The following is a 21,361-nucleotide window of genomic DNA, read 5'->3' as shown; positions in this document are numbered from 1 at the left end:
GGGGTCAGGGTGTGGGCCTGACCGCGGCTTGGGCTGCAGACCTGGCTCAGGTGGTGTGCCCACCCCCGTGGTGGTGTGTGCAGGGGGCATGCACAGTACCTGCTTTTGCTGGGCTCTTCAGAAGTGGCAGTTGGGTTTTTTGGTCTCTTTGTATCTTTTGTCCAGAATTTGCCCCAGCTGTGCGTGCCTGCAGTCGGTTTTAGTCCAGGAGAGGTTTGTTCAGGTGCAAGTATTGCAACAAGGGGTCCCGGATCCCAGTCTGTCTCACTCAGATGATGGAAGTGTGCGAGAGTGTTTGTAATACTGACTCTATTGGGAGAGTGTTTGTAATACTGACTATAATCTGGGCTGTTGAGTCTGTCACAGTATAAATAAAAGTAGGGATGTAGAGGAGGGTGTGTTTCGGTAGGATTAGGAAGGTCTTAGAGAATAAAGGAAATTGCCCCTGATGTTGTAGACAGGCTTTGCAAGATGAATGCCAGCTAACCAGGCAGAGACTGAAGTGGAGCCGTTTCTGGGGGAGACAGCAGTGTGCAGTGACCTGAAAGGGGGCAGCTGCTGGGTTTGGCGGGGCTGGAAGGAAGTGCTAGTCAGTGGTCGTACCTTCGGCATGTTAGTGCACATACCAGCCATCATACTTCTGAGTTTTCCTGAAAGATGTCCTAGTGCAAATGAAGACATTGAGAATAAATTCAAAACAAACCAGCCTGAAGCTTTATTTTTACCAGCTTGTCTTCTGGGATATAATTCTTTTTTCTGATAGAGATTAATTTCCTCTTGAAATGATTAAGGAAAACCTCAGCATGCTGACAATTATCAGCCATATTGCTAACTTGACTATTTAATTGAATATTTTTATTTAGAAAAACATGAGTTCCATTTTTGGATCAGTCTAAAGACAACCTGGAGAAAGTCAGTTGTCAGTTTTTTTTTTTTTTTTTAAGTCAGCTGATTTCAGCTTTTGTGTAAGACTAGTCATATGATACTAATTTCCTTTTTACCATATCAGTGACTCAGTCTTAGAAAGAGGCACACCTTAGGTCATCAGGCTCCATTCTGATTTATTACTTATATAGCACAGCCCTGGTAAAACTGCATAGTATTTAACTAGGGTACAATTATAAAAGGTACATGTGAAGTTCAGCTGCCTTAATTCATGTGTAAGAACACACGGGTGTTTCTTTTGGCTAAGTGTTCCAAGCTTGAAATCATAAAATTTATCAAGCTACTCATATGAAAATCCTACTGATCACAGAAAGAGAAATGGCTTGGAAATTTGTCATATTAAAAATATGACAAGCTATTTAGAGGGATTGATTTTAGAAATGATTTGACTGGAGTGTTTTAGGAATTTAACATGTATTATCTCTCCTTCAGCTGTTGAATCACCCTCTTTTTGTTCTTTTTTTTTTTTTTTTTTTTGTGGTTGCTGTTTTTGAAAGTCTTAATACAGTTTATAGAGGTTTCTGAGCCTAGTTTTTGGGGCAAGTGCCAACATTAGTTTGTGTTTCTTAAGTAAAAAAAAATTGTACAGTCAGGAGTCTCTGAAACTAAAGCTGAAAGGCACTTTGGAACTAAGTTTGAAAGGCACTTTGCTAAACGTCTCCTGACTGGTATTTGCTTTCTGTTTGCGCTCAGATTTGTCACATCGCCAGTGGTTCCAAAGGTTAGAGCAGACTTGGGTAGTGTAACTGCATTTCAGAAAACCGAAAGGAAAGCAAGGGTCAGAGTGTTTTTGTGCAGCAAGGCTAAGGGTTTGCCTTGGAAGCTCATCAGCATGTCATTTGACAGTGAGCAGCGATGTTTGTCTAAGAGGATTGGTGGTCAGAAATAAGCCACAGCGTCTAATGAGACCCGGGGCCGGCTGGGCGGGATGCCACGGCGTTTCTTGCGGGTGCCTTTCTCATGAGCAAGATGGCCTCACGCTGAAAAGGATGGTCATGAAGTCTGAGGAGCTAGGCTGTGTGGAGATCTGAGGAAGCCCCGGCTTTTGAAATGAGGGACACTGTGCAGCTGTGAGTTTCTGCAAATCAAATGGGGAATGTCTGTGGATGTGTCCGAGCCGAGAAAGAAGAACAGTATCTGGATCCTGCCAAAACTCCTCTGAGACCTAAAAAGTACTCTGCTGGAAGAGGAAAATACTTTAGAAGGGACCTCACCCAGAAAGCAGCAGGTGACACAGGGTCAGGAGGGCCTCGGCTTGATGATGAAGGAAAGAGAAGCGCCCACCCGCTCTCCGGGGGGCTGGCGTGGGAGTGGGGGGCCAGCCCCGGCCTCACTCTGCAGGCAGGGGTCCAGCCCCAGACGGCGAGTGGTCAGCGTCACCCGGGGGGCCCTTCTCAGCACCAGGAAACCCAAGTCAGAGTCAGCAAACCAGAGGAAAGGGTTTCAGAAAGAGACGGCACCCCCTACCATGCAAAGAGGAAGGACCACTTGGATGATGTCAACACAAGAAAAAGAACATTCCAGAGAAAAACGGGTGGTTTTTCTTCACGAAAGGCAGCCAGCTTAAGTTCCATTCACTGTGGTACAGAGAGATCACTTGAAAAAGATGGGTTTTCTGAAGGTCCATCAAAAAATGACAGTGGTATTCAGGAAAAGCAAAACACGCAAAGATCTTGCCTTCAGGAAGCACACCATTTCCAGGCTGGAAAAAAGAGATGTCACTCCCTGTGTGATAGCATGTCCTTGCCTTCCAAGGATACGGAGGAGGTAAGTGCGGCCGGGTCCTGAGTTTGCCCTGGAATAAGGGCTCCAGGTGCGCACAGCTGCTGAAGTTCTGCAGTTTGTCTTTTGTAGATGCTGTCTTTATGTTCATCAGTGCGAAAGCTCTTGATGTATTTCACTAGGTTGGATTGTGATTTTATTTTTTGTGATGCATTCTTTAATCATGACTTTATTTCAAACCCTTTACATTTTTGTTATTATTGGAAGACTTGGCACGTCTTTTGAATTTCTGTGTTAATGTTTCCTGTTTTTTCCAATGGTATAGCCTTGGCAAACAATAGTTAAATAAAAAAGACAGTTTTGACAAGACAGATGTAAGGAGGAGACGCTGCAGTGATCAGTTAGTTGTGGGCTTGCTGGTCCGTAAGTTTGATTGCTGATACAAAAGGCAGACTCCAGTTGTCTGTGTCCATCCATAGGGACTCTCTCATACCTGCTTTCAACTCCATGTGTGTGTGTTTGTGTGTTGGGGGCAGCAGGCACAGATGAAACTCACCAAATCTGTTCTCTCTGATACATGAGTTCCTCCCCAGCCAAGTCTAAAATCAGAACTCACTTGGGCAGCGGGTCATAGGAATTTGCTTATGACTCAGACTGCCAGGAAGTTGCAATCTTTATTCCTAACACAGATATTTGGCATTAGACAAAGTTACTTCTCTGGGATTTTTACTTGTCTTTAAAATGTAAAATATTGGTACACTTGCCTGAGAAGCACATTACCCAAGCAGTGTCCTATACATGTTAGTAGCTGACAGTTGATGAATTTTTCTTTCAGCTGTTCCTGACTTTGCCTTTTAAGAAAAAAAATCCAGAAATAAGAGGTAAATGTGATACATTTACCTGTATATGTGATACATTTACTTATGCCACGTTCGTTGTGGCAAAGTCATTGTGTTGTCGGGTAGAGATTCTTTGCCCAGGGACCAGATAAGCTTTATTCAGGTCAGTGTACTGATCATCATTGGCTTCCGCTGGCCCTCCTGGAGCTGGTTCCCTGTTTCCATCCACCCCTATGCCTTGTCAGTGTTACGTCTTGCTTTCTGTTTGCATTTTACCGTGGTGACGTTGAAATAGAAAGCATCCGGTCTAGTCCGTTATCTGTGTAGGTCTGACATGGAGGTCAGTGTGAAAGAAAGCTGCTTGATTGCTGTGTGTTTATGAACGTAACCACTTGCTTGGCTCACGTATGTTTTCCATCTGTTCTTTTTTTTTTTTTGCACAATTTGGCTTCAAGTAAGCCTTACATGTTTTGATGAATGGAAACTTGAAATCTGTTTCTTAAGTGGTACATAAGCCTATTTTCCCCCCTTGTGTTATCTTCATGCCAAGCACTTTACCCCCTTCTTCCTACACTGTGTAGCTAATGATTTTTGAAACTTCAGTGGAAAATACATGTGAAAATAGGTCATAAACCTGTCAATCTGATTTGTTAAATATTTGTGATATGGAGGTACTTAACAAAGCTCACATCTTCTATGGGAATGCCAAATGGAATAGTCTTATTTTTTCACTTTTTAAACAATTTTTATTTTATACTGGACTGTAGTTAGTTGTCGCTCAGTTGTGTCAGACTCTTTGCGACCCCATGGACTATAGCCTACCAGGCTTCTCCCTCCAGGGGATTCTCCAGGCAGGAGTACTGGAGTGGGTTGCCATTTCCTTCTCCAGGGGATCTTCCCAACTCAGGGATCGAAGCAGGATCTCCCACATTCCATGCAGACGCTTTAACCTCTGAGTCACCAGGGAAGCCCACTTGTTGAGCTATTTCAAATCCTGAAAGATGATGCTGTGAAAGTGTTGCACTGAACATGCCAGCAAATTTGGAAAACTCAGCAGTGGCCACAGGACTGGAAAAGGTCAGTTTTCATTCCAATCCCAAAGAATGCTCAAACTACTGCACAATTGCACTCATCTCACACGCTAGTAAAGTAATGCTCAAAATTCTCCAAGCCAGGCTTCAGCAATACGTGAACCGTGAACTTCCAGATGTTCAAGCTGGTTTCAGGAAAGGCAGAGGAACCAGAGATCAAATTGCCAACATCCTCTGGATCATCGAAAAAGTAAGAGAGTTCCAGAAAAACGTCTATTTCTGCTTTATTGACTATGCCAAAGCTTTTGACTGTGTGGATCACAATAAACTGTGGAAAATTCTGAAAGAGATGGGACTATCAGGCCACCTGACCTGCCTCTTGGGAAACCTGTATGCAGGTCAGGAAGCAACAGTTAGAACTGGACATGGATCAACAGACTGGTTCCACATAGGAAAAGGAGTATGTCAGGGCTGTATATTGTCGCCTGCTGATTTAACTTAGAAACAAAGTACATCATGGGAAACTGGGCTGGAAGAAGCACAAGCTGGAATGAAGATTGCCGGGAGAAATATCAATAACCTCAGATATGCAGATAACACCACCCTTATGGTAGAAAGTGAAGAGGAACTAAAAGCCTCCTGATGAAAGTGAAAGAGGAGAGTGAAAAAGTTGGCTTAAAACTCAACATTCAGAAAACTAAGATCATGGCATCTGGTCCCATCACTTCATGGGAAATAGGGAGACAGTGGAAACAGGGTCAGACTTCATTTTTTTGGGCTCCAAAATCACCGCAGATGGTGATTGCAGCCATGAAATTAAAAGATGCTTGCTCCTTGGAAGGAAAAGTTATGACCAACCTAGACAGCATAGTAAAGAGCAGAGATATTACTTTGCCAACAAAAGTCCATCTGGTCAAGGCTATGGTTTTTCCAGTAGTCATGTATGGATGTGAGAGTTGGACAGTGAAGAAAGCTGAGTACCGAAGAACTGATGCTTTTGAACTGTGGTGTTGGAGAAGACTCTTGAGAGTCCCTTGGACTGCAAGGACATCCAACCAGTCCATCCTAAAGGAGATCAGTCCTGGGTGTTCATTGGAAGGACTGACGCTGCAGCTGAAACTCCAATACTTTGGCCACCTCACGCGAAGAGTTGACTCATTGGAAAAGACCCTGATGCTGGGAGGGTTTGGGGGCAGAGGAGAAGGGAACGACAGAGGATGATATGGTTGGATGGCATCATCGACTCTATGGACATGAGTTTGAGTAAACTCTGGGAGTTGGTGATGGACAGGGAGGCCTGGTGAGCTGAACTGAGCTGTAATTAGTTGATTGACGATGTTCTGTTAGTTTCAGATGTACAGCAAAGTGGTTCAGTTCTACATTTACCTATAACCATTCTTTTTCAGATTCTTTCCCTAAGGTTATCACAGCATATTGATCCCCTGGAGAAGGGAATGGCTACCCACTCTAGTACGCTTGCCTGGGAAATCCCATGGTCAGGGGAGCCTGGAAGGCTACAGTCCCTGGGGTTGCAGAGAGTCATGCACACCTGAGTAACTACCACGTCCACTTTCTCACAGAGTATTGAGCAGAGTTCACTCTGCTATACAGTAGGTCCTTGTTAATTGTCTGTTATGTGTATATTGGTGTATATATGTTAATCCTAGTTCATAATTTATCCTCCCCTGCCTTTCCCTTTTGGAAACCATAAATTTGTTGTCGAAGTATCTGAGTCTGTTTCTGTTTTGTAAGCAAATTCATTTGTATCATTTTTTTAGATTCCACATGTAAGTGCAATCATATGAATTAGTCTGACTTACTGCGCTTAATATAAAAACTCTAGGTCCACACATGTTGACACAAATGGCATTATTTCACTCTTTTTTATGTGAGTAATATTCCATATTATATATATATGCATGTGTATATATATATTTATATGCACCACATCTTCTGTATCCATTCATCTGTTGATGGATGTTTAGGTTATTCCCATGTCTTGGCTGTTGTGAACAGTGTTGCCGTGAACATTGGGTGCATGTATCTTTTCGCATTATGGTTTTCTCTGGTTATATCCCCAGGCTTGGGATTCCTGGATCATATGGTAGCCCTATATTTAATTTTAAAGGAACCTCCATTCCATATTCTCCATAATGTCTGCACCAATTTACATTCCCACCCACAGTGTAGGAGGGCTCCCTTTTCTCCACACTGTCTCCAGCATTTGTTATTTGTAGACTTTTTAATGAGGGCTAGTCCTTATTTTATCTGAGGATTTTGATGTCTCACTTTGCTGTGGTCCAGATAAAGATTGTTCTGTGGCAAACAGAATTAGACCAACAGCTTGCTGCTCTTTGTTACTGCGTTCTTCCCAGAACTTTGGAGGTGGACTCTGCTTAATTGTCTTTGGTTAGAACTGTGCATGGCTCTTTATTTTGTATTGGATTCTCCATTTTCCATTTCAGAATTGGATGGACGTGAGAGCGCTCAGCCCCTTCAGTGGCCTGTTAGCCAGCATTTGTTTGCAAGACATAGTCCCTTCAAAATCTTTTTAATTTCTTCTCGATTTGAGCCATTTTTACACTCAGTTATGTGTAAGGATTGGGCTCAATGATGTTTGAATTAACCTCCAAATGGTATAGTGTACAATTCTTTGAACTTTTCTTCAGCTTGGACTTACTTTAGGCCTCTGCCTTGAACTTCCTGGTTCCTGTGATATTTGTCATTCTTGGTCTAGGTGACCGGCCAACCTCCTCTTTAATCTTCCCCCATCAGCTGACCTTGGGTGGTCCTCCAGGCTCTGGGCTTCTGAGAAGGGAGCTCAGCTGGCCCTCCTTGGACACGTACTGGATGTAAATTTCATGGCACGTTATAGCTTTGCTAGGGTAAGGAGGTATAAGTGAAAACAGAAGCGTTGCAGAGTTGCCTATCGCTTTGGAAGCAGAAAATGCTTTCAGACTCATTGTCTTTTGATCATTCTTAAGAACTGTATTAAATAGAACTGTATTAAATAGGTGAAACAGACAGTTCCTCCTTTCTGGAACTAAGAAATGGAAACTCGGGTTAAATAAGATCCTTAGGGCAGCGCAGTAGATGGGGGTAGCTGAGTTAGATGATGGCTTAGCATCACACATGAACTGTCAGAGTTCTAAAGGAGATGCTGTGAGCCTGGGGCAGAGGTTAATGTTTCTAAGCGCTGATGTTCTTTGGGGAGGGTGAGTGTTCCCCACAGAGGCAGCTGGGGTGCACCACATTCAGGGACAGGGCGTGATGAGCTCCGGGACCCCTTCTTTGTCTGACGCACACGCTCCCTGGACTTGTGACGAGGCGCTTGCTGTTCCCGCAGAGCTTTCTTCCTCCTTGAGTTTCACAAGTTCCGTTTCTTCCCAATCTATGATGCGGATCTCCGCAAAGATGGCTATTTTCTGTCTTTATGGGTTGTTGTTTTTCTAACTGACCACGTGTAAATGTTACCTAAGGAGCTCTTAAGCAGGAAGCTGTGGGTCCAGTGGGTAAGATTCTATGCTCCCAGTTGCAGAGGACCCAGGTTCCATCCCCGGCCAGGGAACTAGATCCTGCATGCCACAAGTAAGAGTTTGCGTGTTCCAACTGAACAGTCCCGCGTGCTGAAACTGCAGTACAGTGCAGCCACATAAATAAATTAAAGTGTGTATATATAGGTGGCCAGATGTCAATTCCGGTGATTTGAATACACTGGATCACTGCGGGCTGGTGACTCTGACGGTCAGGACTGTGGCCAGGGCACTTGTTTTGTGTCATGTTCTCAAGTGGTCCCTGCGGTGGGGGAGCCACACCTGGATGAAGCTCTACCCTGGATTTAGTGACAGTATTTTCTGGTGGAACGTGAGAACACTGCATATGTTTCAGGCACCCTCTCATGCATTTCATGAAACCACACTAAATTCTGAAAACCAGCATCACCCTCGTTTTCCCCTCATCATGTGTTTTCTGACCAGCAGTGGATCACGGGCCCGGAGGCAGGAGGTGTGAGTTCTCACCAGGACTTGGTGCCAGAGCGCCGTGGGCCTTGGATGCCTCCTGCCGTTCTCCAGGTCTCGGCTTCCCTGTTCCAGAAAGGAGGGTGTGGGGCTGGATGATGACACGACTATTAATAGGCATGGTGTTTGTGGAGCCCTGCTGCATGCTTGGCACCCCCACGGGGCTGTTCAAGCATCATGAGATGGTTCTGTCGTTTGCTCCAGTTGTGGACGAGGACCTGGAGCCTCGGGAGACGTGATGACTTGCTCAGGCCGCTCTGCTGGGGTGAGGGAGGGCTTGGGTCTCGCTGGGATTGTCTCCAGCTGAACTCAGAGCTGCTGCCACTTACCCACTTTCCGCACCTCTTTCAATTCCTGCGAATCCGCAGATTGCACTGCTCACCCTTGTGCTGTGTTTTCACCCCTCCCTCCATCCCCCTCTTCCGTGATTTCTTTCCCATTTATTCTGGGCCTGTTATATGTGGAACCTACACCAACACATCCCATCGTTTCTTCATTACAGATGTTGGGGGTGTGGCTGTAAGCTTAGATGCCCCGGAGGCTTTGGGGATCAGGACCGTGGATATCACGGTACCCTCTGTATGTTCAGGGGACACATTCTAAGGCTCCCAGTGGGCGCCTGAAACTGGATGGTACTGAACCCTCTCTGTATACACTGTACTTTTTCTGTACTTAAATACTTACAATGAAGTTTAGTTTGTAAATTAGGCACAGTGGGAGTGTAACTGAGTTACTGGCATCACTGCTTTTGCACCTTAGAGCCGTTATTAAGATAAGAGTTCCTTGAATACACACACTGAGAAACCACAATCAGTTCAGTTCAGTCGCTCAGTTGTGTCTGACTCTTTGCAACCCCATGGACTGCAGCATGCCAGGCCTCCCTGTCCATCACCAGCTCCCAGAGTTTACTCAAACTCATGTCCATCGAGTCGGTGATGCCATCCAATCATCTCATCCTCTGTCGCCCCCTTCTCCTCCCGCCTTTTATCTTTCCCAGCATCAGGGTCTTTTCCAGTGAGTCAGTTTTTCACATCAGGTGGCCAAACCACAATAGTCAGTCTGATGACCAAGACCTTTTATGAAGTGACTAGTGGTATGATTCCTGTTGGCGGCGGGACGGACTTGGATGGGGAATGATTTTGTCTCAGTACTCAGAACGTTGTGCTGTTTTAAGACTTAAGAATGGTTTATTTTTTAAAGTTTCCATTAATATTTTCAGAATGTGCTAGACTGGGATAATTGAAGTAACAGAAAGCAACACTGTGGATCCAGGGGGAGTTTTGTCATTTTGACGCCCCACCCTGTCACACAGCCATGTAAGCTAGTTCAGACTGACCTCTTTTCACCTTCCTTTCCCTCCTTTGGTGAATTGCCATGAATGGGGCAGTGTGTGTGGGGAGAAGCCAAGGAGGGAAGGATGGGGAGGGGTGTGCACAGTGTACAAGTGACATTATCAGCATCTGAGCAAAGAAGGGTTGGATATTTTATTAATTGACTTCCCATTGTATCAAAACAACATAATTCAGAAGCATCGCAAAATGTTAGAGTGATACATGAATAGTCAACCTCAGTTCATTTCAGTCGCTCAGTTGTATCCAACTCTTTGCGACCCCATGGCTGCAGCATGCCAGGCCTCCCTGTCCATCACCAACTCCTGGAGCTTGCTCAAGCTCATGTCCATCAAGTTGGTGATGTCATCCAACCATCTCATCCTCTGTCATCCCCTTCTCCTGCCTTCAGTCTTTCCCAGCATCAGAGTCTTTTCCAATGAGTCAGTTCTTCACATCAGGTGGCCAAAGTATTGGAATTTCAGCTTCAGCTTCAGTCCTTCCAGTGAATAATCAGAACTCATTTCCTTTAGGATGGACTGGTTTGATCTTCTTGCAGTCCAAGGAACTCTCAAGAATCTTCTCCAGCACCACAGTTCAAAAGCATCAATTCTTCAGTGTTCAGCTTTCTTTATGGTCCAACTCTCATACCCATACATGACCACTGGAAAAACCATAGCTTTGACTAGATGGACCTTTGTTGGCAAAGTAATGTCTGTGCTTTTTAATATGCTGTCTATAACTTTCCTTCCAAGGAGCAAGCATCTTTTAATTTCATGGCTGTAATCACCATCTGTGGTAATTTTGGAGGCCAAGAAAATAAACTCTGTCACTGTTTCCATTGTTTCCCCATCTATTTGCCATGAAGTGATGGCACCAGATGCCGTGATCTTAGTTTTCTGAATGTTGAGTTTTAAGCCAACTTTTTCACTCTCCTCTTTCACTTTCATCAAGAGGCTTTTTAGTTCTTCTTCACTTTCTGCCATAACGGTGGTGTCGTCTGATATCTGAGGTTATTGATGTTTCTCTCAGCAGTCTCGATTCCAGCTTGTGCTTCATCCTGTCTGCATCACTGAAATGTAATATTTATTCAGAAGCTTTTTCTTTAACTAAGTCTTCTGTGAATCTTAACCTGCAAAATTGTACTTAGAATTCAAGGACTAGGATAAATTCTAAATATTTCTCCTTTTCTATAGTAGCTTTGCTCTATAGATTTTTAAAAATTAATTTTTTTAAACTGAAGGATAATTGCTTTACAGTGTCGTGTTGGTTTCTGTCATGCAGCAGTGCGAACCAGCCATAATTACACACACACACACACACACACACACACACACACACATTCCCTCCATCTTGAGCCTCCCTCCCCTTCCCAGCTCACCCCAGTAGGTTGTCAGAGTGCCGGGCCGAGCTCCCCGTGTCCCACAACAGCTTCCCCCCGGCCATCTGTTCTGCACGTGGTCGTGGGTATGTGTCAGCGTTGCTCTCAGTTCGCGCCCCCACCTCCCCCTGCAAGCCCTTCTCTGTGTCTGTGTCTCTGTTCCTGTCCTGCAAATAGGTTCATCAGTGCCGTCTTTCTAGATCTTGAAAGCAGAGGTCATTTGGTTTACAGTTGACTTAACTCATTTCTAACATTTCATCTTCTTAAATGAAAATGCATTTTGGGGTATTTTTTAAAAATTTCTAGTCTTCATTTGGATTTCATAACCAGTTTGTGAAAATTTAGTTCTAAAATAATTGCACAGAATGTGGCTGTGTATCAGCATTAAAATGCTTCTGTCTTTTCTGTTAAATGAAGGACGTGTCAAATTTTCAGATCCTTAGCTGTACAAGAGAAAGAGTTAAATCTTACATTAATTTCTCCCGTATTTGAATAAGAAATAAATGAGCATTTGCTCAAGGTGACCCATTAATGTAGAGCATCATCACTTGAATTTTATCAGCTTTTATTTTATTTTGCTTTAATCCTCTATTTACCTCTTCCTTTTAGGGAGGCAGTTTTTTAACAAGATATAATTTTCAAAATACATGTGCCCTCTTTGCAGTTTAGAATATTTTGTGGAGCCTTTTCACACATTTTTGAAACTTGGAAGCAGACACTGAAAATGTGTTGATTACATTGGTTTCTGCCAAAATAGTTGAAACATCGTTGAAGAGATTGTCTTTGAAAGCAAACATCCTGGCTTGGAAATGTTTGTGTGTTTTGACACATTCAGTATGGAATTTGCTTTTGCCTGAGTAGAGTGTCCAGCAGTGTGAGTAAAAAATTGTTAGGAATAACCCTCAGTCTGGTGCAGTCACTTCTGCTCATGTGGGACAGTCACCATTCTGAACCGTGTGTGTGTGTGTGTGTGTGTGTGTGTGTGTGTGTGTGTGTGCATCTTGATGAGAGGAAACCGAGGCCCAGGAAGCGGTGGAGTGGGAATAGAACACAGGTCCTTCCATGGCTCTGCACTACCTTTCCTCCCAAGGATCAGCTTTCACTCTTGAGATCATTGTGTTAACAGAGGTGGGAGCATCCTGAGATCACCTTTTCCAGCCTCCTGCTTTCCTCCTTGGAAATACCCGAACTCTCTCAATTAGAGTATAAACTCTGTTGTAGATTTCAACATAAATATGTGAAGGAATTGAAATTCCTTGGATGGTGCTCATGTCTAGCTGTCTGAACCAGTAGGGATTTGGGTTCCGCAGGGAAGAACGTTTGACAACTACCTTTCCCATACCCACTGTGTGTCCCTTATGTCAGTTTTTGCTTCTGTAAAGTGAGCTGGTTTCTCAGTAGCTAAAACTCTTCCTGAAATGCTGTGGAGTGTCACCGTCGATCTGGTGTAGCAGAGGAAAGGGGACTTAGCTCTTAAGTCGGAAGACTTAAATGTTTTTTCTAATTAAAAAATTTTTTTATTGAAGTCTAGTTGATTTACACTGTTGTGTTAATTTCTGCAGTATAGCAAAGTGATTCAGTTATATATATGTATGTGTGTGTGTGTATGCAGACACATCCTTTTTTATGTTCTTTTGCATTATAGTCTATCTCAGGATCCTGAATATGGTTTCCTGTGTAGTGCTGCTGGAACCTTGTTCATCCCTCCTGTATATGTTAATTTGTATCTGCTCTTCCCAAACTCCCCCCCACCCACCTTGGCAACCAGGAGGTTCTCTCTGTCTGTGGGTCTGTGATGTTTCACAGATGTGTTCATTTGTGTCATATTTCAGAGTCCACATGTAAGTCTTACCATGTGGAATTTGTCTTTCTCTTTCTGAGGTGTTTCACTTTCTATGATAATCTCTAGTTGCATCCATGTTGCTGCAAATGGTGTTATTTTTTTCTTTTTTTATGAATGAATACCATTCCGATGTACATATGTGCCACGTCTTCTATATGCGTTCATCTGCTGATGCACATTCAGGTTTTCTCCATGCCTTGGCTATTGTGAACAGTGCTGCTGTGAACATAGGGGTGTGTGTATCTTTTCGAGTTACAGTTTTGCCTGGATATATGCCTAGGAGTGGGATTGCTGGATCATATGGTGATGCTGTGTTTAGGGTTTTGAGAAACCTCCATACTCTTTCTTGTAGTGGCCGCACCAACTTAGGTTCTCACCAGCGCTGTAGGAGGTTCCCTTCTCTCCGCACCCTCTCCAGCATTCGTTATCTAGAGTTTTTAATGATGGCCACTCTGACCAGTGTGAGTGTAGTATAGTGTTAGTCGCTCGGTCATGTCCGACTCTTTGTGACCCCATGGACTGTAGCCCGCCAGGCTCCTCTGGCCATGGGTTCTCCAGGCAAGAATACTGGAGTGGGTTGCCATTTCCTCCCCCACCATGACCCTTAACCCTTAACCACAGCCTAGTGGAGACGGCTCCCCAGCACTGAGTGAGCACCCACGGGGCTTGCCGACCCAGAGGAAAGATCTGTCTGAGTTGGCAGGGTAGGTGTCTATTCTAAACGTGAAGGAGAGAGTTCACTCTCCCCCTGCAGGTCCTGCGCTGGTTGGGAGCCTCAGGGCCGTGCCTCGGGCCCTCCCGGCCGGCCCACTGCGACCCTGGATGCGTCAGCGAGCCTCCTGTGCCCTCAGTTTTTCACCAGTGAAGCCAGGGGCTGACAGCGGGCTCTGCGATCTTCCAGTTAGAGTTCCCTGGATTCCTTAATCCTTTCCTGTAGTCATAGCTTCTCTCAGTTACATTTCTTAGTCCTCTCAGCCTCGGAGATGTTGCCTTTCTGCCGTTACACGTCTGGTTATTGAACCTTTTCATGAATTGTAGTTATTTTTTAAAAATTTAAAAATTGCATTTGCCTAGGCTAGAATTAAATCTGTGATTAGTCTCCCGGGGAGTGTGTGAGTCAGCTTTGGAAACTGGCCCTTGGTGTGCCCTCCCTTCCCACATGCCAGAACTATGACAGCATCGTGGTAAAAAGCGGGTGTGGCTGCCGCCCGGTCTTCTCGTGGCGTTTGACTTTGTTCAGAGGACTGAGGCTGGCAGCCTCAGCTGACCAGCACGGGAGGCTTGGCCCTCCCCGCCTGCCCCCGTCTGCCGGGAGGGAGGTCAGAGTGACCTCTCCGATGGGTGTCGGCTTCTTTTCTTGCGTTGAAAAGACATTTCAAGACTACATCCTGGGTTAAGTTTATGACATTGTTTTACAGAAATAAGATGACACTTGGGTTACATTGGGCTGAGTAATCTCTAGGCCTGGGTTCACTACCGGGCACTCCTAGACAGTGGCTGGGGGGGTGTGGCAGTTATTATGAAGTGAAAACCTTCACTTAGGTGGAAACCTTTTATTTCCTAAGGTGACAAGGGTTACATGGTAGGCTAAAACTCATTCATCCCCAGTGCAAACATGACACTTCTTCTGATGCTTCCTCCCTTCCCACCCCCACCCCTCCCCACCCCTCCCCCCGTTCCCCATCCCTCCCCACCCCTCCCCCCTCTTCCCCATCCCCCCTCTCCCCTCCCCTCCCCCCTCCCCTCTCTCCCCTCCTGCAGGTCTCCCACCCCTTTCTCCTGAAGGCAACTGAGCACTTCAGTCTATGTTGAGTGGTATTGGGGGCAGGGATGCTCCGGGGGAGAATTGGCCTGAGTGGAGCCCCTGCGGAGAGAGGGCGTGTGGCCCGCAGGGTCTGGCGCATGTGGTTTGACTGTGGGACAGAAGGAGAATGGCCTGGGCCTGGGCAGGCCGGCCAAGACTGACGTGGATGGATGTGTCCGCGGGGTGAGGGACGTGTCATGCGCGGAGCCTGTTTCTCGTCGGACACCAGGGGTTGGTTCCAGAGGCGGGAGGCTCCCCGGAGCCCAGTGTTGCTTTAGGTCGGTCATGGCTGTGTCTTAAGAGGGTTTGATGCTGACACGGGAGCCTGGAGTTGGTGGTCTTGAGTAAAGCTGGTTGCTTCTGCTCCCCACAGCCCTGGGGCAGCCCTCGCCCCCTGGGGTCCGCTGCTGTCTCTCCAGGGCCCGGGAAGCATGCAGGTGCGCAGCTTTGGCGGCGCAGATCCTCGGCGGTGACCGCCGCGCTCAGCCCCTGGCCCCTCTCCCTGCTCCTGGGAGCAGAGTCACGAGCGTGGACCCCTCTGTGGGTCTGCTCACCCCTTCTCACTTTCCATGGGGTGACTGGGACAGAAGCCGAGACTCAGCAGGCTGAGGAGTAAAGATACCAGTTAGAAAGCGCAGGGTGTTCCCTCCAGGTGCTTACCAAGAAGAGGGAGGTGGTGCTGAGTGCAGAGGAAGCGGGTTTATGAAGGTTATTCGTTTTTACTCATTTTAGGACGGAAGAGACTTGGGCATTGTACATACTGAGAGCAAAGACCCAGGGGGATCCCCTCACAGAGACCCGGGTGACAGGCCAGGGCCCTCACGTGTGTCCCTTTTCTCTGTAAAGATGACGAAAAGTGATACGAGACACAGTAGGAGAGCAGGCGGGGTAGGCGTCCCACCGTGAAGAGGTGGCAGACATCCTCTGAGGGATGGAAACACTGGCCCTTCAGGATGCTGAGGGAAGGCGGGTTTCTTACAGCCCCGGCCGAGATCAGAGCAGGGATTCGAGGAGGCGGACATCCCCACAGAGGAGACAGACTGCCTGGATCGGGGCTGAGGCTCCACGTCTGGGTGGAGCAGGGTGAGGACGGTGAGGAAGGTGAGGACAGCGGGTGAAGTGAGGAGTCCCGGGGTGGAGACACGCAGGAGGCAGCGGCGAAGCCAGCGGAGGGCTCAGAGAAGCGGCAGAGTTGGGCTGGTGGAGGACCGCGCGGTGTTTGCTGAGCCTCTGGTCGGTTGGTCCAGCTGGAGCTGAGCAGCGAAAGTGCTAGAAAACAGCCGTTGCTGTCGGAAGTCACAGACTTGCAGTGGACTGGATCAGGTTCAAGGTAACGAGATCCAGCTGCAGGTATGTGGCTGGTCGGCGTGGCGGGAAGGCTGAGGCCTGTGAGGATGGGTCCCTGGATGCAGATACTAGATGCTGGGAGCACGGGTCGTCTTGAGGACGGGAAGGAGATGGTGGCACAAGAGCGACCAGATGTGCAAAGGCGAGGTCTTTGTGCTGCAGATACTGACCTGCGAGCTGCTGCTTTCCATCATCGGGGGAGGCGGGAAGTGTGCCCTGACCCTGTGCCTGCTGGTTCCAGAACTTAACGCGCTGCGGGGCGTGGTGCGGGGGGCTGGACTTCAATGGGAAGGCCGAAGCAGGGTGGGGAGCTGAGCAGATTTAGTTTCCTGCAGAGTAGATGCTTCTGGAAAGTTGCGAGTGGAGGCAGGCTGGGTCCAGGGAGAGGAAGCAAAGATGAAAGAAGGTCCCAGAGGCTCTGTGGGAGGAAGCACGTGCCCTCCAGTGGCGGCCGGCAGTGACTCGGAGGAGAGTCCTGCAGGCTTCCAGCGGCCAGGAGGAGCTCTGGTCTGAAACATCTTCTTTGTGTTGGCTGCTGGCTGGCAGGTCGCTGGCGAGAGGCCAGAAGCAACAAGTACTGCTCATCAAGTAGTGGGAGAAGCTGACGTCTGTAGAGTTTTCTACCTGCAGGCTCCGGGCTGAGCACTTAATGTAGATCATCTTGTCTAAACTTTGGAAAGATGTTATTATATCATCATTTATGTTTTAAAAAAGGAAGATGGGTTTTAGGGAGATGATGTGAATAGCTCTAGGTCTTTTCTTTGAATTGAAGTAGAGTTAATTTACAATGCTGCCTCGATTTCCAGCACACAGCAAAGTGATTTATTTATACATATATGTATAATTATTTTTAGTACTTTTTTCCAGCACAGATTACTACAAAATATTGTATCCAGACCCTTGTAGGTCCTTGTTATTTAACTCTTTTATATATAGTAGTGTGTATATGTTAATCCTAACCTGATTTATTGCTCCCCCCACTTTGCCACTTGGGTGACCATAAGTTCGTTTTCTAAGTCTGTGAGTCTTTTTCTGTTTTCTAAATAAATTCGTCTGTACCGTTTTTTAAGAGTCCACATATCGGTGATACCATATGATATTTGTCTTTCTCTGTCTTCATGTAGTTTGGTCATCTCTAGATGTGCCCACGTTAAGCAGCTCTGGGTCTTAATCCTGTTAGCGGTTGCACTTGGGATTTGAACCCAGACAGCAGGAGCTGAAACCTCCTGTGATCTCTGTATGCCTTCAGGATTTGGAGGAAGAGGCCTGGTTCCTTCCTAGAATCCCGCCTGGCCTGCCCTTGCTGGGGATGAGTCAGGTTGATTTGCTGATTTTACATTAGGAATCATGAGTGGCAACTTCAGATTTACAGTGTTTAGCATTTGGTTTACTTTTCTTTTTAATTTTTTTGTACCATATCATAGTTAGATATACCTAAGTTGATAAAAAAGTTAGATATACCTAGGTGGGCAATGGTGAGTGGTAACAGTATATCTAAAAATGCTTAACTTCCCAGTGGGAATAATAGTTAATTGGAAATTGAAGGAGAAGATGAAAGACTTAACTTATTAGTGGTCTTTGATATGTTAAAATTTGGTTCATAACATATTTGAGTATACCCCTTAAAACTATAGCTTTTAAACTAGTGTCTGCATGTGCAGTGGTCTGATACTGTGTATGTGAGCCTAACAGGCTCCTGGCTGATGTTCAGCCGTTTTCAGGCCTGTTAATGCTTCTTCCTTAATATCTTTCCCTGGATGTCTGGGCAGCACTGTAGCCTGTTAAACATCCTGTGGTTGAAATGTGTTGACTCTCCTTGTTAATAGGTAGTTACCTTTGGCATTGGACTGGACTGGAACATTCTTGACCCTGCAGAAATCAGTCCCTGCCTGTACCCAGCTATTGCCCTTTTTTTATACTGCTATAAATACCACCCTGTGTCCTCAGGTTTTCCAGAAACAGCTAGTTTTACATGTACATGCATAGATCTTTTAAACATTTTATTGACATGTACGCAGTGTTGTGTTCATTTCTGCTTCACAGCAGAGCGGCTTAGTTACACGTTTGTTCTACAGTCTTCTTCATCTTCTTTTCCACTCTGGTTTATGGCAGGATCCTGATTCTGCTTCCCTGTGCCGTGCAGCAGGACCTTGTTGGTTTCCGTCCTGTGTGGAATAGTTCGCATCTGCTAGTCCCGCACGCCCACGCCCCTCTCCACTGCCCTTCCCCGGCAGCCACACGCCTGTTCTCTATGTCCGGGACTCTGTTTCCGTTTCGTAGAAAGGTTCATCTGTGCCGTATTTTAGCTTCCACGTAAACGTGTCAGTGCGATCATCTCTAGGTCCGTCCATGTTGTTGCAAGTGGTGTTATTCCATTCCTTTGTATGACAGAGTGATATTCCAGTGAATATATGCACCACATCTTTATCCGTTCATCTTTCTAGACTGAAGGGCTTCTTTAGCCCGGGTTTCTAAGCTTTCTGCTGTCAGTTTCCTGCCTGCCTGTGTGAACATCTGCCTCTGTGTCGTTTTCACAGTCTCAGCCTCTCAGACTTCAGACTGAAGAGAGTCTTAAATAGTTCCTGCTTCTGCCTGCTTCCCCCCATTTTATAGAAGAGGATGCTGGCTCACAGGCCTGAAAAGATGTCCCTGAGCCAGGGGACCGGTGGCCAGCTCTCAAGACCGGTCGGGACTTGAGGGGTTTTCCTTCCCGTGTGGGATGACCTCCCCGCACCGCCCCACCCCACCCCACCGCCTTCCTTCCCATCTGACCCTGATCCTCGCCTGTCCTGACCCCCCGGCTTGGCGTCCCCACTGACTGCGGGAACAGCTGTCTGCTAGTGTTAATCCCGGCTTGGGAGTCACTGTCTGACCCCTGCCGGAGTCCCTTGGTGCCTTAATGTCATTATCAGCAGGTTAAATAGGACCCTTGTCAAAGGGCGACTTGAGCGAATGGAAATCATGTGAACTGGTGACTGTTTTATTATCGTTCAGTGAAAGAGATTTTTTTTTTAAAAAGTAAGGCAAACAAAGTAGGAAAAATTATTTGATGAAAATTTCCCATTGGGTAAACTGAACAAAGCTTCATGAGAAAATCAGAGAGACTTCTGGCCAAATAGTTAAGCAGTGTGGTTAGCTGGAGAGGGGACTGTTCTCCTTTTCTTTACACAGGATACCTGCTGGATCAGATTCTGCTCTGCATGTAAGTAGCATAGATTAATTTGTAGGTTCTACTGTGACTCCTTTGAACTTGGAAAAACGTGTGCTTAAGTTGTTTGAACAGATCTGATTAGTAAAAAGGAATGGAGACTTCTCAGCACTGGGACATTCTGGTATGAGAAAAAAAATGAAATGCTTGGGTTACATCTTACTTTTCTATCTGCTAATCTCTTTGAAACTCAGGTTCCCTCCGTGGAGATGGGGGAAACGTTGCCATCTTACAAGTGAGAGGAGCATTAAGTAATAAGTGCTTGGCACATAGTAGGTTCTTAATCTGTGTTAGCTTCCTTCCTTCCTAATGGTTTACCATTTTCGGTTCCGTTTAGATATCTGATATCCATGTTACTGGTGAGTCAGAAGACATGTCAGCGAAAGAGAGACTGTTACTGTGGACGCAGCAGGCCACGGAGGGTTATGCGGGGATTCGGTGTGAAAATTTCACCACCTGCTGGAGAGATGGGAAATTATTTAATGCCATCATTCATAAATACAGGTATGAAATTTGAGTTTTCCTGCCCTTTGATAAATCTAAGTGTTTCTTTCATTTCCAATTTTTTTTTTAACAGCAACTACCTTGGCATTTATTAGTTGTCAGAAAGCTTCACAATCGGTTTTGTGAAAAGAAAATAAAGCAAGATTTTGGTTTGTTTTCTCTGCAAAATTGTTGAATTTCTGAAACGTAAAGGATCATTTGCTTTATAAAAGGGTCAGCTTGCCACATGGTATTCCTGAGATCTGACCTCAAAAGCTTCTCAAGTTTTACCATCCACAGAATCTTTATTTGTAACCGAGACCGATATATTGTTATCCATCTAAAGCTTCTTCAGCAGTTTATAGCAAAGTGCGAGAAGTTGAACCAAAACAGCCATCATGGATCTTACCTTTTAAATATACTTATCAATCTTTAGAAACACTTGATTCTGCCCAAAGTGTCTTAAAACCCAAGAATACTGGAGTGGGTAGCCAGTCCCTTATCCAGTGGATCTTCCGGACCCAGGAATCTAACTGCATTGCAGGTGGATTCTTTACCAACTGAGCTATCAGGGAAGCCCCTTGATTCTGCAAAGCTGTCTTAATTATTGTCTGGAGCAGGTGGCAGAGAGGAACAAGCTTGTTTATTTCCAGGAAAACCATAAGCTTATCATCATCTTTCAGCTGTTTTGAGAAAGCTTACACACTTGAAGCAAGCTTCAAACCCTCTTCAGCAAAAACCTCTAGTTGATGAATTAAATCTTGGTAAGTTTTTAGTGGCCCCTAGTAAATAAACACAGAGAATATGCCATACTGGACATGTTCCATCCATATTGAACAATCTCATTCTCCTGATCCCCCCACTTCTCAGTCTTAGAGTTGGCATTGCTCGTCTCGCAGAGGTTAGCAAACCCAGTTTGAGTCCAAGCTTTGCTATCTGGTCTTGCTCCTCGGAGTCAGGCTTGTCTGGCTGTAATGATCTCAGGTTTGCGCTGTTCTTCACTGGCTTTGGGAATGAAAGGGAGCTCTGCTTCTCCCCTCCTTTTCCTTCAAACACATCACTGATTTCTCTGAGCAGTGTTGACATGTCACTGCTTTGGGATTCCCAGGCTTCACGGAATACATCTAGATTTTCTTTAGCGATTTTACTAGATGGATGCATTGTCGAAGTTTCAGCAGCGGAAATGATCTGTTGGCCAGTCAGCCTGAAATGTCTCCTCTGCATGTAGACAGGTCATTTCCAGAGGTTCTGTCCCACATATGTGCCTCAACAATTGGCAGGTCTTTGAGAAAACATTTTTATAGTTCAGCTTTCTCATTCTTCACAATATATAGCATCATTTTATAATTAATAAAATAAAACCGGGCTTCCCTGGTAGCTCTGTGGTAAAGAATCCATCTGCAGGAGGCAT

General features: G+C 45.8%; 1 protein-coding gene across 16 annotated transcripts in view; it reads left to right on the top strand.

Annotated features, from left to right (window-relative positions):
- DST (dystonin) overlaps nucleotides 1–21,361 on the top strand; it is a 513,682-nt gene that overhangs the window by 262,711 nt on the left and 229,610 nt on the right. For 15 of the 16 annotated variants that reach the window (XM_070456721.1, XM_070456720.1, XM_070456704.1 and 12 more), the window contains one exon: nucleotides 19,805–19,971. In XM_070456721.1, the coding sequence (XP_070312822.1) occupies nucleotides 19,805–19,971 (167 nt within the window). Of the gene's footprint in view, nucleotides 1–1,728; nucleotides 2,713–19,804; nucleotides 19,972–21,361 lie in introns of those variants that run through there. The other variant, XM_070456705.1, reaches the window with a different exon arrangement.

Source organism: Odocoileus virginianus, chromosome 27, assembly GCF_023699985.2.
Source record: "Odocoileus virginianus isolate 20LAN1187 ecotype Illinois chromosome 27, Ovbor_1.2, whole genome shotgun sequence".
Lineage (NCBI taxonomy): Eukaryota > Metazoa > Chordata > Mammalia > Artiodactyla > Cervidae > Odocoileus > Odocoileus virginianus.
Note: the sequence above shows the minus strand (reverse complement) of the source record. Positions and strands in the feature narration are given on the sequence as shown.